At 48.3% G+C, this 18,392-nt stretch overlaps 1 protein-coding gene across 3 annotated transcripts; it reads left to right on the forward strand.

Annotated features, from left to right (window-relative positions):
* Positions 1 to 315: 315 nt before the first annotated feature.
* On the forward strand, positions 316 to 14,757 carry TMEM275 (transmembrane protein 275). Of its 3 annotated transcripts, XM_061451324.1 has the most exons (3): positions 3,570 to 7,409; positions 8,447 to 8,719; positions 11,435 to 14,757. In XM_061451324.1, exon 3 carries the CDS (start codon positions 11,512 to 11,514, stop codon positions 12,070 to 12,072), a length of 561 nt encoding a protein of 186 aa, XP_061307308.1. In that variant the 5' UTR covers positions 3,570 to 7,409; positions 8,447 to 8,719; positions 11,435 to 11,511; the 3' UTR covers positions 12,073 to 14,757. The 3 variants fall into 3 exon arrangements, with proteins under 3 accessions (XP_061307310.1, XP_061307308.1, XP_061307307.1); XM_061451326.1 differs by lacking the exons at positions 3,570 to 7,409; positions 8,447 to 8,719 and adding an exon at positions 316 to 507; XM_061451323.1 differs by lacking the exon at positions 8,447 to 8,719.
* The last annotated feature ends 3,635 nt before the right edge of the window (positions 14,758 to 18,392 follow it).

The following is an 18,392-nucleotide window of genomic DNA, read 5'->3' on the forward strand; positions in this document are numbered from 1 at the left end:
TGCACGTTCAGGTTTTTAAGATGGTCTCGAACCAAATCCTCTCCTACAGTGGGCGCAAGGTCTTCATTCTCACAGTCCCTGCATCTGCCTTCCAAGACTTGGGTGGTGAGGTCAGAGCCTTTTCCAGTGAAGACTGAGGCAAAGAAGTCATTCAGAACCTCAGCCTTCTCCAAATCCTGTGTAGCCAGTTCTCTCGAGAGCTTCTGGAGGGGGCCTACATTCTCCCTTGTCTGTTTTTTATTTGCTACGTACCTGTAGAATCATGATGTAGAGTTACCAATAGGCACCCTATGTGGTTTTGTCTCTTCCAGATCAACTATCCTTTGCTCTGATCTGGCTAGCAGAGAGGACCATGGTGTGACAGAGGAGAATGAGCTGGGCGTTTGCCTCCTGGGTGAATAAAGCTGCATAACTTCAGGCCTGCTCTTCAGTGAAGCTGCTTGCTAATTAGTTTGACAGTGGGAACCTTTGAGAATTAAACACAGGAGACATAATCCTCCCTGCAAGGTAATTAAAAACATTTGCCCCTTGCTGATAACTGACCCGCTGATTTTCTCCTGCTTGAGAAAGCGCCATAGAAAATTACTGTACAGTTTGTGAAGCAGGACAGCCGCTGGCACAGCTGTTTCCTCTCTGCTAACTTGCTTCAGCTCAGTATTTTCCGAGGGTGCTATAGGAAGAGGAAACTTGTTTGAACATCTGGAAGCCTTTTTTATTTCTTTGTGTGAAGGGGAAAAATGATTTCTAGATTCTTTAAAACAAGCAAACAAATAAAACCCCGAAGAACCTCAAAGGTGCTATGGAAGTAGATTGCCTCATCTAAAGGGTAAAGACAAAGTTTTAATGATGCTGGAAGATCCCCATTCTGCTGAGATCCTGCTGAGTTCCCCATTCTGCCCAGGGCCCAAGTCCCAAGCAGTGTGGCATGAAGACAACTTTTGTATCTTTCTCAGTCTATCTCCCAGCAGTGTCCTGTTCTGATTTCAGCTTCCTCAAGGCTGTGTGTGGGGTCTTGGCATGAGTGGGTCATTCAGGAGAGGTTGGGCCCATGCCAGGTCACGCTATGAAGGGGTTCACTGGGCTCAGCTGGGCTGAGTGCTCTGCGAGCACTTGAAGGGAAGCTGCCAGCACCCTGAGGAGGTGCAACCCGATGAGGAAATACAGGTATTCTGGCTGCAGTCTTCAGCTAAAACGGTTAACTGGAAGTGAATTGACCCCTGTTCTGAAGAGGTTTAGTGTATGGGCATGAGCAGGTATGGGGATGGGGACATCTGCTAACAAAACAGCTGGCCAAGATGCTTTAGGTCATGAAGATAGTGCTATGCATGATAAGAATGATCCCAGGAAGAGCAGACTGTTGTGGTTTAAACCCAGTCAGGTAACTCGTTCACTCACTCCTCCCCTCTTCTTTCCCTCCCCCTACTCCCAGAGGGACGGAGAGGAGAATCAAAAAGAATGCAACTCCCACGGGTTGAGATAAGAACAGTTTAGTAACTAAGGTATAACACAAATCACTACTGCTACCACCAGTAATAATGATGATAAAGGAAATAACAAGGGAAGAGAATACAACATTTCACCACCAGCCGACCGATAACTTGCCCCCCCCAGCCCGACCATGCTCTGACTGATGCCTCCTCCAACCCCGCAGTCTCCCAGTCTTCCGGCTCACTCCCAGTTCCATCCTGGGCATGACGTGCTATGGTATGGAATACCTCTTTGGTCAGTTTGGGTCAGGTGTCCTGTCTCTGCTTCCTCCCGGCTTCCCCTCCTCGCTGGCAGAGCATGAGGCTCACAAGGTCCTTGGCCAAACCAAAACATCGCTGTCAGCTCTGTTCCCAAGCTGAAAGTCAAAACACTGCACTGCACCAGCTACCACGAAGGAGAAAAATGACTGCTACTGCTGAACCCAGGACATTATCCACCCCTTATTCCATACCATTCACATCATGCTCAGATCCCACATTTTCAATATATCATCACTCTCATCTAAGTGCATGGACCAGTCCTTATAAAGCTGCTGCGTCCATCTGGTCCATGATGTTGGTCTCCAACTCTTGTACCAGTCTTCCAGAGCAGGAGAGACTGTGTGCAGTGCTCACACTCGTGAATAACCTGGGCAATAGTGTCCATTGCTAAGTCCACCCCTCGATCATGAGTCCATCTCTATGTTGCATCTCTGCTCTGATGGCCTGAAGTGCCATGGGCCCACCAGGCTTAAAATAATTCACTGTCCCCTTCAGCAGTTTCTGCAGCTTGTTACTGGGGACTCCGTACAGCTGCCTTCCATCTCCGATGCTTCCAAAGCACTGGAGGGGCCCAGTGGACTAGATACTTGCCCATACTATCCCACACACCCTGCCACTCATGGCTGTCCAGCCTCAGGAAAAATCTCTTGGTCCTCTTACATCGTCGTTTGACCCCAGACAAGACCCAAACCTGACTCTGCTTAACTCTTGAAATCAGTCGTGGGCAAAACACACTCTGTATGCATGCTAGCATGGTGATTCCCATCACAATCAGCAAACAAGTCTCAACAGCATTAAAAGGCCATTCAAAAATTTCAAAACTCTCAAATGTAAATGGTCTGGGGGGACGACTGGGAGGGTAAAAGGATGTCTCCTTCACAGGTTGAGCACCTGAGAAGGAGAAAAAAGATGTGTAATTGCTAAGCACTTCTATTATATACCTCCCAAAGTATAAAGGTGGTGACCACACTGGGAACATAAGCCAGATCAGTTTCATGATCAATGATTCTATTGTATTACAAGTCATTACCATAAAGTACAATGGCACAAAAACCTTAGCCCAAGCCCCACACTTGAAAAACACTAATACAGCAAATACCGGATGGAAGTAAGGTACAATATACTGAAACTGTGAGATCAAGAGGAACAACCTTGAGAGCCAATAAATCAGCATTGTGACGAGTGACTATCAATCCAGTCAGATCTGTTGTTATCTCAACCCCTCGTGCCTCACGTTGGGCGCCAATAAGAACTGTCGTGGTTTAAACCCAGTCAGGTAACTCGTTCACTCACACACCCCCCCCTTCTTTCCCTCCCCCTACTCCCGGAGGGACGGAGAGGAGAATCAAAAAGAATGCAACTCCCAAGGGTTGAGATAAGAACAGTTTAGTAACTAAGGTATAACACAAATCACTGCTGCTACCACCAGTAATAGTGATGATAAAGGAAAAACAAGGGAAGAGAATATGACATCTCACCACCAGCCAACTGATAACTTGCCCCCCCAGCCCGACCATGCTCTGACCCATACCTCCTCCAACCCCGCAGTCTACCAGCCCTTCCGGCTAACTCCCAGTTACATCCTGGGCATGACGTGCTGTGGTATGGAATACCTCTTTGGTCAGTTTGGGTCAGGTGTCCTGTCTCTGCTTCCTCCCGGCTTCCCCTCCTCCCTGGCAGAGCATGAGGCTCACAAAGTCCTTGGCCAAACCAAAACATCGCTATCAGCTCTGTTCCCAAGCTGCAAGTCAAAACACTGCACTGCACCAGCTACCAAGAAGGAGAAAAATGACTGCTACTGCTGAACCCAGGACACAGAGTGAAGTAGGAAATATCCCTGATGAAACGTGGTGTGTATGTTGGGGATTGCTGTTGTCCTGAGGGAGATTACGCATTAAGTGTGGCTGCCAAGTCTCTCTGGTCAGAAAAGCAAGTTTTGGTCTACATTCAGAAACAACAAAGGCTTCATCCTTGACATGAGAACAGTCATATGGGATCAAGTAAAAATATCTATCTTGCCTATTATTCTTCCTCAACAGTAGTCAATAGTAGAAGCTTGGGTTATATGGGCCATGACACACCTAGAGGAAGCTTTCCTCCTCAGGCTGTTCCCAGTGATCAGAAACATTGGGACATCATGAAGCTGCAGCTGGTCTCTTGTGTTTGGCAGGTCCAGTCCCACCTATGTCCTGGGTCTGAGCATGTGAATACTGTTGCTGTCCACAGTGAAGTCCTGTGATTTTAATTATACACTGTACAAGGAGGTGTCTCCTTCTTGCGTTTGAATCTCCTGCACAGTCATTTCACAGCTGCCTCTAGGAATGCCAAACACTTTTTTACCTCTTTCTTTCTGTACCTGATGTTACAGAGAAGTAAGAATTGCTGAAGAAATTGGCCGTGCCCTCTTGGAATTGCCATAGAGAGCACAGAGCCATGAGAGAGCAGACCCTGAAAGTGCAAACTGTCAGGTGGACATGGTGGCATTTAGAGTTGGTTTGGAGCAACAGCAGATTCAGTCTGGCGTTCCCTTCCCTTAAGAGGCAATTAAAATGTAAATGCAGAGAGAGATGCCAGTTCTGGAGACCTCGTGGAAATCTGCAGGGGGACGTTTCGGCAGTGACCTTTGTCTAATGATCTTATTGGACCATAAACTTCCAGGCATTCTCTGTCTCCCACATGCTCCTTGTGTGATGGGTATGGCTCAGCAGGCAGCATCATGGGCTGCTGCTTTTTCGGTCCTGTTGTGCTGAGGAACTGGGCTGTTGGCATGCTGCAGCTCTAGTAGACATGGATGCTGCTCACACATTTTCAGTCCAGTGTTAGTCCCAACCAAAAACCCTGTGAAAGCATGGATCATTCTTATCCATCCCACCTGTTTTCAGTTATTCTTGCAGAGAGAAACCCCAGAAAGCCAGCATGATATCTAAGGGCTTCATATGTGGTAATCACCACCCTGACCTGCTTCAGACCAGGAGGTGGTGACACTGAACCGAAGCCCAGCCTTTGTGTGTGCAAGGCTGCCTGAGTTAGGTTTCTTAGTAATTAAACCAGAGTCAGTAACCGACAATGGGAAAAGGCAATTTTGCCTCTCATTCATAAATTTCTGACTTAAGCTGCTTTCTGAATTCAGCAGGAGCTGGGAACAAACAGCTTCTCCCAGAGGAATATGATTTCTAGTCATCTGAGGATTGGGATCTTGCTTCTAAAGAAGGCAAGGCTTCCAGGTCCTGGCAATTTCGAAATTAGGAGCCATCAGTCTGGCAAAACCCCCTTGCTAAATCATGAATGCTCATGAGCTATCAAAGCTCTGCAATGCAATGATTCTGCTTTGATTTATACCAGTGGGAAATCTAGCCTTTAAATTTAGTTCTTGAATTAGCAGTTGTTTTAATCACATGAAGGCAGTCTGCCAGGTTGTCAGGGCCACATATGCAAAACACAGAATGATTGCTTCAGTGGAGCCCTAAATATCTAATGTTTTACTAAGGCCTTTTTATTGGGTTTATGGACCATTAGCAGAAAGTGTGATGGGGAGTCATGCAAGAGCCAACCTGAAGCGGGTGCAGCCTTCTTCATGGCTTCCTCGTGCGATTAAGGACCAGCTCACAGGTCATTCAGTATTAATTGGCTCCCTTTGGAGCCTGAGTGCTTTATGAATGCTATTATATAAACTGATAGCAGGGGACTCAAATCAATGACCCTGGAGGTCTCTTTCCCTATTACAGCCACTGTTCCTAAATAACATGGCTGTTTCTGCTGAGCTCTATGAAGCCACATCAAGAACAAGTTCAGCCACTCGGATTTCTACCCAGCAACAGTCAGCAAACACTAAACACCAGTTCTGCCACAGGTGGAACTGTCTCTTCCAGATGTGCCTTGGGAGATTTTCTCTAGAAAATGCTCCATCGTGTGCTCTCCCTCACTTTTCTGGTAGGGATGAGGACACTGAGCCAATTTGAGCCTCATGTTACAGGGCCAGGGAATCCCTAGAGGAGATGCTGCATCTCTGGAAAGGCCTGAAATGAGGTTTCCCAGTTATTTATTTCTAGAAGCCCAGGCAGTCAATTTTTCTGACCAGCAGTGCTTTTCTGATACCCCGCCCCGGCCCTAGTAATACAGTGTGCTGCTAGCATTACCCAAGCTAAGGAGAAAACAGAGTTGTGTTCCTCAGCAGGGGCCGAACCCCTTTCTACAAAGCTTTTTTTTTGCCTGAATTTCTAGGATGGCCTGTAAGTAGAAATGCAACGTGATGCAGTAGAGAATGCGGCTGTAATAAGAATACTTAGGATGAAGTAGTGCCTGGAGAATAGAGAGAAATAAGTGTTCATTCCTCTTCAGCAATTTCTCTCTCTGACCTTTGTTTTTCACTGTCTCTGTGTTACTTTTCTCCTTCTCTCTCTCTCGAGATCCTGAAAGCAGTAATTTAAAAAAGAGGGGAGCATGATTCATGTTCAATCAGCTTCAACCTGCTTCGTACAGGATTCTTCTGCAATAAGCTGGAGAAGAGCTTCTGTTTGGTTGTCACTGGCAGCATCCAGGCTGGTTACAGCAGTGTGGGCATGGAGAGCAGATAAGGGCATGTGAGCCTCAGCACCGCTTAAGCTGTGGAAAGGATTACCTGCACTCCATCCAGTGCACAACTTGGAGTTTGCCTTGTTTCCTGCGGTCCCCAACTCTGCAGACAGCGATTGTCTTGTTAATACGGGTGCTGAGATCTTGGCTATGATTGAAACAGGGTCTAGAATCAGGCATGTTTTACGTTTAAGCAAACCTGAGATCTGTTTGCCTCGTTAAAACAGTACTTTTGCATATGAAGACCTGTTTTGTTTGGATTTGTGAGCTCCCACACCCTGAACATTTACATGTCTGGGAGGTCCTGTCTCAGCATCCTCACTGCCGACCAGGAGTCACTCCTGCATCCCTCCAGCATCCAAAGGCGCCCGGACACCAGTTGTAATTCGATTTTTATTGCTCAAAATGTGCTTTTCTACCCTCTTGCGTTTAAGAGATCCCTTCCTCTACAGCAAGCAGGGAGCCCGCATCTTACTCCTTGGCATTTAGCGGTGCTGTTCGCCTCCTCTCCCCGGCTCTTTGTTCCCCGGCCGGGGCTGTCCCTCTGCGGAGACCGGCTCCGGGGATTTTCCTGTGTCCGGGGGGGGAAAAGGGGGGCTGTTCTGCTCCGGGCACCTCTGTCAGCTGAAGGGGGCGGGAGCTGCAGCCCTGAAGTAGAAAAGGAAGAGGAAAAGAAAGCGCGGGGAGAGGGTGAGAGCCCGCCGGACGGTGGGGCTGAGCCCTGCTGGGGACCGCGGGAGGGAGGAGGAGGAGGAGGAGGAGGCGCGAGAGGATGCAGCGGGGCAGCGATGCTGCGTCTGCCTGAGGAGAAGGACATCATCCTCGGAGGGGAAGGAGGGAAGTGGGGAGAAGGCGGCCAAGCTCGCACAGAGCCCGCTGAGCTCTCCCGGGGCTCGCCTGGCACCCGAGCAAAGTTTGCCGAGCTCGGTGAACAGCGGGGAGGAGGCAGGTGAGATCCTTCTCCCAGCGCTTCCAGCCCTGGCTATGCTGGGACTAGCCATGGCTTTGTCATCCCCGACTAAAGGGTGAAGGAAGACGCGGGGCACCCGCTCTCTCCATCACCTTCCCCGGCACCACGCTCCAATCCAGGTAAGCGTCCTCCCCTTCCAGGCACTGAGGCTCTGCCTGGGAGTTTCCCAGCACTTTGCCCAGGGAGAAAGTCTTGTGCTTCTCCTGATAGCTAAAGGGTGGGTGGGTGCGTGTTTGTGAATATGTCTGTGTGCGGGGGGGTGGTTATAGCTGTCTGACTGCAATTTCTGTTTGCTGATCACTGTCATTATTTCACTGTGCCATCACACCTCTAGAAAGGAGATTCATCTGGGGTCTGTCAAATATTTTGGCTGTGTTGCTGCTGTGAGACAGTGTGGAAGGATGACAGCTCGATCCCCCTCTACAACTGAGAGGAAAGCGTGCCTAGCTGTGCATGCTGCTGGTGCTGCTGGTGTGGCATTAAATGATGCTCCTGAAATGCTGGCTGAATATTATCAGTATACCTCTCAAGCTCTAGGAAGTCTCATAGCTGTGAATGAAAATCTCTCTCTGTTCCCCTGAGAATACAGGGAGGGATGGATGTTCCCCTAGGAGTCACTACAGACTCTGGATTCCCATCACTCTAGCTTGGATATGCAGTGCTTGTTTGGTGTGTAGTAGTGCTTGGCTGCAATGCATTTCAAGATGAAATGTTTGAGGAAGAAACCTAGACTCTAACTGATAAGAAAAGAACCTGTTTCACACAGAGAGCCCAAAGAGAACTTTTTTCACTCCTGAGGTAAAGGAAGTTTGTCATTTTGGACAGTATAATTTGGCTGGAAAATTGGTCATTTTTGAACCCATTAACTTGGCTGAAGTAGAAGGTAAAAGCTGCCAGATGTTCTCAGGCAGGTTAGGAGTGGGATGGAGAGGGACCTTACTGCCCACAGCATCAGCCTGTGCTCTAGGATATGGCAGGAAAACAAAGATGCTTCTGTTGTACATAGCAATCAGAATAAAGATGGACTTGGGGTTGTTGCGGGGTCTCATCAGGCAGAGGATGGTATAAGGCATTATGTGGCTTTGGTTTGTTTTTCGCTTTATCCTCCACTGCTTTGCTGGTTTTCTCATCCCCATATCATCTGTTTTTCCAACAGGAATCCCCTGTGTGTAATCCCTGATGTTTTATATGGAGATTGAGACAAGAGCAAACAATGATCCACTTTGTTCCCAGGCCAAACACACTGTCTTCTATGTACTCTTGGTTACCCCATGGTGTTTGTGCAGGTCATGTCCTAGCTTTGTGATGGTGCTGTCTCCCAAGTTCTTCTGTCCCCAGGCTGATGGGAGAGGTCTCTACTTCAGGCAGGGTTCCTTTGGATTCTCCAGTGACTCCACTGCTTTCTGCTGGGAAAGGTCCATTATCATATGTAGGTGCTCCAAGCAAAGAGGATGGGGAAAGGGTTTTGTCTTGGACGTAGCATGGCAAGAGCCCTTATGATGCAGCTGTAGAAAAGGGTTTGACAAGCTACAGAACTGCTCACACAGTTTAAATAAGATCTCAACCCTGTCTCTATTTTTGACCACTCCAGCTAGCTCTGTCCCATGGTTCTGAGTATATCTATATATGTATATGTATATATGTACCTCTATATATGTGTATATATATGTATCTCTATATGCACAATGTGAATGAGGCAGACTTAGCTCCCTATGTTTTCCTCTGATGCCATCTCAGCAGGTTTGGTGTCTTGCTCATTCAGTTACCACCAGGTTCTTTTATTCCTCATCTAAGGGAGTGCAACACAAACCTTTGGATTCATTTTGCTATACCTTCACTCTGCAGGCAGCGTAACAGTCCTTGTGTAAGACCTGTCCCTTTGAACTGACAAACACATGTTTTGCAGTCATAGATGTATCTAAAGAGTTCCAGGACCCTTTTGTGCAGGCTGATACTGATATGTTCCCAGACACCCAACCCAATAGGCACCCTAGGATGAGGACTCCTGGCAAGTTACTCATCCCTGCTTTAGCCACAGATGTTTATTTGCAAACTTCCTTTCTTCCCTCCTCACCTTCCAGGAGGCAGGTAGCTGCCATTGCTTGACCAGCCCCTTGGCACAAGCTGGGCCATCGCATGGACCAAGGAGCAGCCAGTGCCTCCTTCCATTGAAGCTGCAGGGTGAGAGTTCTCTGTCCTTGCATCCCTATTTCTGTACTGTAGATCTGGTTCCCTCTCCTTCTGGGAAGCAGCCATGAACGCCTGGGAAGCTAATGGTGACAGTACCCACACTGAGCCCAGCTGTATCATTCTCTCAGGTCATTTATCCTTCCAGAGTGGATCTGTGGCTCTCTTTCACCTGCTGGGATAAGCTGTCCTTGGATGGGCTGCCCTGGTTTATCACTGTCAAGGTGTCTTGTCTCCCTCTTCCTCTGGGGAGGGCCCAGTGAGGATTTTCCCAAGCTTAACCCATAATGCTCACAGAGCTGTAATGATGAACAAAAGTTGCCAGGTAGAGAAAAAGAGCTACCAGGGACTGTGCTGAGTGATACTGCTGCAGCCTTGAAAGCAGCCAGACACCAGCATAGTCTCTCTGGAGCAAGTACAGATGACTACTGACAGATGTGATGGGAAACAGGTTGAAGTTCCTCTTGGAAATCTCAGTGGGAGCATGACCTCTGGTCTCTGCCTTGCCTAGGAGCAGAGGCAGCTGGCTTGTTTGTGCATCCCACTAGAGCCCAGAAGCTGTGATAGGAGGGAGAATACTTGCAGGGTAGAAGCAAGTGAGTGCTGAGTAGTCAGGAGGGAGAAACCCAGTGAAGTGCTTTTGTTATATGGTTTAGCCATGAGGACCCACACCGTTCCCTGCTGAGCAGTTTGCAGTGGGAAAATGTATGGTAAATGGAGGGGAAGAGCCATGCTGGGGTGTTTGCAGCCTGTATCTGCCTAAGGTTCAGACTGGCATGCAGAAGAGCTGGGCTGAGAGCAGTGTGTGTGTGTGTATGTGAGCCTTTAACCAGAAGCTATCTTGCTGCTGCTTCAGGGCTGGTGAAGGAAGCAGAATCAGGGCTCCAGCTCACAGCAGTGTGCCAGGACTCCCAGGCAGAACAAAAAGACACTGCTGGAGCAACATGCGTGTGTATTAGCCTGGTTAATAGAGAAAATGCCCCTTCTCCATTGCACACCCTCAGTTCTCTGGAGAAATCTTTGCCTACAGAGACTCCTCCCCAGCCAGGCATCCCTCAATGAGGAAGGATTTAATCCTTCCGTGTGCCTGTCCCTGTCAGCTCCAGCTGATGTCTCACTGGATATGAGCTTCACTGCAAGTTCACTGCTGCACTTCATTCAGGTCCAAACAAAAGCCCAAGCCATGGAAATGAGGTATGACACCAGATAGAGCAGCAGAGCTTTGCCTCAGCTGGAGCTGCAGGAAAATGTTATAACCTAGGAAACATGTTGAAAATGCCATTTCTTGCTGGTCCAACTGCAATGTTTGGCATTGCATGTTTTAGAGTGATGGGGGGGCGTGATTTGGTGGGGTTCTTTTCATGTAGTGGCTGCAGAGTGTTAATAGCACAACAATGATTCTTGGCTCTTGCAGTGGAAACCTGTATGGTACCAGTTTTCCTCCAGCAACCCTTCTGAAAGTGATTTAACAGCAGAGGAGGGGGAGAAGCTAGGGAGTGAGGCAAGGGGTAGGAGAGGGCAGAATGCTATTGTTTGCAATCAGGCTGGGAAGAGAAATGCTCTCCTGTCTGTAAAATCAAAGGCATCACCAGCAAACTGCTGGCAATCTGGCTTCTAGCAATTCGGCTTCCCAGCAAAATACAATGAACACAAAGCCAACTCTTATCACATCCAATAATCTCAACCATGGAGAACTGCTGTTGCCATCCAGGGCTATGTGTTCCTGCTTTGTGTTCTAGGCAAAGGTCGTTGAGCACACTGGGCTCAGTTCCCCAGCCTGAGGCTGACTGCATATGGGCACCATAGGCAGTGAGAGCCCTTACTTGGGAACAGGCTTGGATCTCTATTTAGTTGTTGGCATCAGCACAGAAGATGATGCTGGTCATCATGAACTGTGGTGGAAAGGTGCCTTTGGTTCATTGCTCTAACAACTGCATGCTTTCTTGTTCCTTTCCAGGGATTTCAAGGCAGCAGGAGACCAAAACTAACCTTCTCAACACAGTGTACATCCTGTGAGGACTGAAGTGACCTCTGATGAACCTCAACATGTTCAGTGAAAAGAGCAGCGCCTCTTTGCCCCAGAAACCCATCCAGAAAAAGACACGACCTCAGGGCCTCCCCTCCCCTGCCCTCTGCTGTGCTTGTGGACTTTGCATCATGCTAGCAGGGATCAACATCACCTTAGTGGGAGCATTTGCCTTTGGGACCTTCATCCCCATGAACAACCCTCCCATCATCATCGGACCCATCTTGCTGGTGGTGGCCTTCACGTTCTTCGGTGCCTGCTGCATCTGCAGCCGGAGGCCCCCAGCTCATGGGGCGAGGAAATCCAAACCAGGTTCCAACATTGGGCTCATCAAACCTGGCAACACAGCCTTTGAAATTGAAACTAGCGAGCACACGGTGCAGGATACCACTGCTGTTCAGCTGAGCCCCACAAATTCCCCCATCTCCTCAAAGAAGTCCACTCCAGTTCATGAGAATGCAAAGGCTTGCAAGCTCTTCACCATGGAAGGCAATGGACCAGTGGCCAAGTATACCGCAGGAGGAGAGGCCATACAGCTCAACTTGCCCAGGGACCTGGCTGCATCCTAAACCCAGGCAGAGCTTTTGTTAGCAGCCAGCCAGATGCTGCAATGGGTGGGCTAGAGATCCATGATGTGCCATCGGTCAGAGATGTGGGGAAGCTGCTTGTGAAAAGCCAGCAGACAGACGGGTTTTTCTCTGAATCAATTGAAGGGAGGTGGATGCCACAGCAGGATAATTCTGAATTTTTGCTGAAACATGCCCATTACATGGCTTTAAAAAGAAAATTGATTATGATGTTGTTGTGAAAGGATGACTCTCAGTTCCTGGGAATACACCGGCTTTTTTTGGGAGTGGATAGGAAGAGGTGAATGAATTAATTTGTCTAGCTTAATGTGGAAATGTGATGGCTGGAAGGAGGGGCTACACGGGGCTGACAAATGACAGCTCTTTCTTCTCAGAAGTGAAGCAATTCTTGAACATAAAAGAAGCAGGAATGCAGTAAATTACAGCTTGCTGCCACTCAGTCACAAGAAGATTTCAGCATTTTTAGTGCCAGGCTTTTTGGCAGTAGGGACAAAGCTGTGTGTTTGCTATCGAAAAAGCAGTGTGAAACAATCTCCCCTCTGTTGAAAACACTTGTCCTGTGTTACCTTCGTTCAGGTGACTTCACCACCCATTCTAGGAGACAACAAATCACAAGGATCACCATTAGCACTGGTATTTTCCTCTTGTTTTAATCAGTTTGAGCTGCAGCCGTGCTGCTCAGTGCAGTATGTATCTTGGAAGGTCAGTTACACTGAATCCTTGGGGAATCTGGAGTAAGCAGAGATTGGCAGGAAACTGGAAATGAAATCTTTGGGCAACATGTGTACTGAGTGCTAGGCAGCTTCCTTCCCATATTTTTGTGGGAGGCTGGCCTTGGACACACACCAGCTTGGGAAAGGGGCCAATAACTGTATGGGCTTTAGTATAGTTGTGATGGAAGATGGTGACTCTTATTTCCTTCTCTGAAGTGTCTGCAAGATCCATTACACAGAGCGGGCAATCGGCAGTAGATCTCCTTGCTGCAGGAAACTGGCTGCTCAATGAACTCATGAGCTTGCAAAGCAATGGGATGAGTTTGCAGGAGAGAATTTATCGAGAGCTGTTCAGCACAAAGACAATAGCTCTGCCTCGGAGGAACCCTTATGTGATGCATTATTGCTGCAAAAGCTTCATGTTCTTCAATGGGAAGATGGTGCTGTGCTAATGGGCCTTTGCTCTGACTCCTGTAGTGGCTGTTCACTTGTTTTGGAAGATAAGGGATTGGTGTGGGGAAGGACAGTGGTGATAGGCAAGACCAGTATGTGGGGAGGTAGCAGCAGGAAAGTGGGTTTTGTGTAGGAACGGCTGCATAGATTCTCTGTTAATGGAAAACCTCAATTTGAAATGGGGCTCTTGGGACTTTGAGTGATTAGGAAGTCATATGGACACAAGAGTGACCATACCAGATCATTCCAAAGGCCCAGCTAGCCTAGCATCCCATTTCTGGCAGGGCCAAGAGCAAGGTCTGAAGAGCATGAAGACAGCAAAACCAGGATGTTGCTTGCTCAAAGTGCTCTCCCAGCCTCCATGCTCCCAGCTATTGCTTAGGTGCTTCCTGATCTGGAAGTGATAGATTGCTTGAAGGTAGATGAGTGTCTATGGTCTGGTCTCTGCACAATCATCTCCTTTAGAGCTCATTTTCATGGGTGAGCTCTGCCTCCAGCACCGCTGCCCTTTGGCACACAGGAACTGCTGTACTGAACAAAAGGCTCCCACGGTTTTTTTCCTGCTGGTGACTGCTGTATCAATTCAACAGAGTAGCTTGATGATTTGGGTTTGATTCCCAGCTTGCTGTCTCACCAGCCTTTTGGGATGGCACACAACAAGCTGGAAGTCCTTTAGGGGCTTTGTCCACTTGAATACAGTTACCGCATCACTTTTCTTTGAGTATCTGGAGCCAAAAATACAGTAAAATCAAGTGGTAACCATACAACTCCTTTCCCTGCTTGCTCAAGGCTTGAAAACCAAGTCTGGGGTGTGCATACCGGCTTTATTACAGCTACACCACAAAATGCTACCAGTGATGGATAATACAATGGCAGACCCCATGCAAGTAGAAGGCAAAGGCCCCTTGGGCAGGAATGGAGGCAGAAGTGAGACTTTGAAGGCCAGCTACGAGTTTAGTGTGGTTCACACTTGACTTGCAGCATCACAGTCAGTACCATACAGGGAACACTGGCACAGCCCTGGGACCAGGCACATCCCGTGCTGCACGTGCAGGTTGTCATAAAGCTAGTGTTGCTCTGGGAGCTGATGCCCTTGGGACCAAAGAGACGACAACCAGCAGAGATGGTACCTGGGCAAGCAGAGGTGTAGGACCAGCGAGATGCTGATCCCTGGTGTGGTGTGTCTGTATGCCAAGCCATGACCCCAGCCTCCTGCCCGCACAGCTAGGTGGGCATGGGAACAGCTGCTGCCTTCTGAAGCATGAATGCCCTGCTTTTGCCTTTTTCTGTCTTTCAGGGTTCCCGTGTCTGTCTGTTGGTCCGCCTCTGTGATCGGCTGTAATGTTGTTGTAAATCTCATGCCTCCTTGTGTAGCAGGAGACAGGGAGTGTTTCTTGTTCTCCAAGTCAGCGTTTCTAGTGTGAGTCTTTTTCTAAATGACTATTTCTGTGTGTGCAATGTGGAATTTGGAAACGACAGACCCATTAAATAATTGCACTCAGTAAGCTTGCCGGTTCCTTCACTGTACCAACCACCCTCTCCCTCACCCCAGGACTGTGTGTTACCCAGGGCTGTCTGTATTCATTTTGCCATGTGCTCCTCAATCTCCTGCTTGATTTTCTAGACAGTGCAACTAGCTGCAAGGAAAAAGAATCCCGAAGAATTCATGTTGCCCCTTGAATGACATTGATACTTGAAGCCCTTGTTGCCTAAACACACGTCCCACCATGGACTCCCGCTGTCATTGATTTGGGTAACACAGGAATAGCCCATTTTAGCCTTTTGTTTTTTGCATGTGTGTGTTAACTTCCATCTGTGTACCTGAACAGACCAGATGTGAACTGTGGGCCTCGTGTGTATTAGGGACATGGGATGAGCAGGTCTGTGGTCCAGGGTGGATGAGGACTGTGAGCTGCTCTGAATTCAGCCCCTCTGGTGATGGAGGAATGTACTGGATTATTTTAGCTGATCCTCCCCACTCCTGGGTACAGATGGGGTTTAATTTATGGTGCGGGAAAGGGGTGGAAGCTGTATCTGTTGTGTTTGTGTGTGTCTAGGATTGGTGCCATCACCTTTCCATGCTCCTCCTGGGCTTAGCCCAACATGGTCTCTTGGAGATGAGTCAAAGAGGGATAGCACAGCAAGAATAAAGAGGATTTGAGAGCCTTGCAAATTCTCTTCGTCAAAGGGCTTCTCTCCCATGTGCAGCCAAGTGATTTGAGACGAGAGGAAATCTCTCCGTTCCAGGCAGGCTGGCTGGTTACAGACCTGGGAAATGAGCTGGCTGAGGAGGCTCCATTGACAATGTGTGTAAAATGAAAGCCTGCTCCCTTGAGAAAGGATTTTTTTTGGCCATTAGCAAGAACTCCCTGGAAGGGTTTTTCTTTTTAAAGGTGGAACCAGAGAGAAAAACAGAGAGGAGGCTTTGCTGAGCATCCACTGCTGCCCTCCTGCACTCGCAGCTGGTACCTTTCCTGCCATAGCAGCTGCCCAGCACTAACCTGGGCCCTGAGCTGCTTCTCTCTCCATCTGGAAGCATAAAGCAGAAACATCACATGAAATGTAATTAGCGTTTTCTAATTCCCAGCACAAATTTATCTGTGGCTACTTTATTTCTTTTCACCCTTGTACAAACAATGGTCTTTAACCAAGGTACCTTTTGGCCACCTGGAAATTTGTATCCCTGAAACACATTCCTATAGCTTCCCTTTCATTAGGCTGAGCTGGCTAACCCCTTCCATGCTTCCCTCCTGTTAAATGCTTATCCTTCCCTGGGAGCCCTCACCCCCCTTTGTGGCCTATCGCTCTGATTTTGGCTCAGGAGCTCCACGAATGTTCATAAACTGCCATTCTTTTGCATGACTTTAAGTCCACAGCAAAGGGGCAAAACTTCCAGGTACAAGAAATGGGGCATTTTCCCTGGGTAAGTCCTGGAAGAAGGAAAAAAAGATCCATGAAAGAGCAAAAATATCCATGAAAACATGAAATCTCCATTTGCAAAGTCCATCTGTTAGAAAAATATGAGCTTTTATGTCATTAGTCTCCAGTAAGCCCATAGCAAATGTGCTCAACTTAGAGGTTGAAAGGCTGGTTTTCTCCAGCTGTCAGATGCTGTCAGCTCAGCTGAGCTTTCAGCATCCATAGGAGAGAGCCTCAGACACCTCTTGGCTCCCAAACTAATGACCCCAAAGAGCTCCTTGTTTGGGGTAGCCTCAGAGTGACACCTTACCCGTGTTCCCAGAGCAATGTGAAACCACAGCAGATGCTCATCCTCTGCAGCAGCACACCCCTCCAGATGGACTAAAGATGTGGAGCATCTCCCCTGGCGTTGTCTTACACCATTTGCTATCTCACATTTCCTAGGGAAGGTGGGAGCTTGAGTTTTTCCTTTTAATATCAATTTAAACCTCTTGGAGACTGGCTCCATGCAGTGATGCCCAGTCTGGGGACTTCTACTCTTCCGGCTGCCCCCACTGCTGATCTAGGGAGCTCCAGCAAGGAGGGGACCACTTCTCACCCGGGCTCACAGTGAACCACAAGGCTGCAGAAGACAGCTGCAGCACTGGGGTTGGTCAGTGAGGATTGCTCTGTACTGGCTCGTTTCCATGGCTTTGCTCAGTCTCATTTACAAATTCTGCGGAGAGGAGATTTCTCCATTTCCATCAGCAGATCTCCTGCTACTTCCAATCACTCTCAGTCTCTCTGTGGGACCTGCACATGCTGACACGGCTTTGATTTCTCAGAGCACAGAGGGTGTCAGACCTGGGAGGACCAATGATGTTTTTTCAAGGCATCCTTGCATGCAAAAAGTCCCCAGGAGTTTTTCCAGGGAGCACACATTCATCAGGAAATTCTGATTTCTTGAAATTGGCCTGTCCTCAGAACACACCAGTTCTCATGAAGCTTTTGCCAGGAAAAAGTCTTCCCAGGTTCCTGATGAAATTTCCTATCCAAACACTTGAGAGTTGCTCTATTATTCAATCCTCGAGGCACCCCTAAAATAAGATCTTGCTGGGCTCTGTGTCTACATAAGGACCAAACTGCAGCTTTGGGGCCACAGTCCCTTCCCAGACCCCTTGCTTTCAGCTAAGTTCCAAAAGCCAGGTTGCTCCACAATGGTGCTTTAAACAAGCTGTGCCTCCAGAGATCTGTGCACCCTCCTAAAGCCATCACAGGAGGTAGGTCTCTGCTGCTGAAATCTTTGCTGGAGTTTCTGGCATCAATCTGCTGTGACAAGGAACATGTATATATATGTCTTATATAGCTCTCTGGCCTGGTGCCAGAAGGATATTTGACAAAGTTTGCTATAAAGTCAGACAGGAAAATTACTTATTTTGCTGGCACATAGGCAGAAAAGATGCTTCTCTTGGAGACAAATCCTCTGTTGTTATCTCAGTATGAGAAATTGGTATGATCTGTGGTTCATCTTTTTATCTCCAGCTGAGCCAGGCAAACTTGATGCTCTCATTGAGAGCTGATCTTCCCTCTCCCATTCTAAGTGTCTGGTGCTTTATCCCATTTGCTTGCTCTGCACCCTCCAGTCAGAGGCAGATTTTGCATGTGGGAAGGATGTGCTGCAGGCAAACCCAAGGGGTCTGGCTTGTGGGTGGACGTATCACTGCCGCCTGCACCCTGTGGCTGTTGTGCAAATAGGCAGCCAGCTTATTTGGGAACCTTCCATGAGGCCACTGAGTTCACTGGGAAAAAGGAACCCTTGGCTGGCAATTACAGCTGAACCTGGGAGCGGCAGATCTGTTTGCTCTGGGGAAGTAAACCTAGGTAGCAGAGCATGGAAAGCTCCCCGAGGCTGCCCTCCCCGCTTCATGCTGCGTAATGATCTCCAAATGGCTTTTCTTTCTTATCCTTCATCTGAAAACAACAACCAGCCCCAAAGCTAAGGCAAATTTTTGCTGCATCATTGCTGGGAAACCCTTTTTCTGGCCATAAATCCCTGGAAATCCCTCTGAATGTGGACTTGCACCATGGTGATGACTAATGGTCCCACCTGTGCTTATGGTGCTTCGCTGTGTTGGTGCAAGTAAGGCAGACCCTGCTCTGGGTTAACAGAAAGACAACAGGTGAGGAAGGAAACTGAGGCACAGAGCTGAAAAGGGGTCTCAACTCAGATCAAAGCAT

Source organism: Pezoporus flaviventris, unplaced genomic scaffold, assembly GCF_033815535.1.
Source record: "Pezoporus flaviventris isolate CSIRO_AGI_PZ_B2104156 unplaced genomic scaffold, CSIRO_AGI_Pfla_v1 ptg000013l, whole genome shotgun sequence".
Lineage (NCBI taxonomy): Eukaryota > Metazoa > Chordata > Aves > Psittaciformes > Psittacidae > Pezoporus > Pezoporus flaviventris.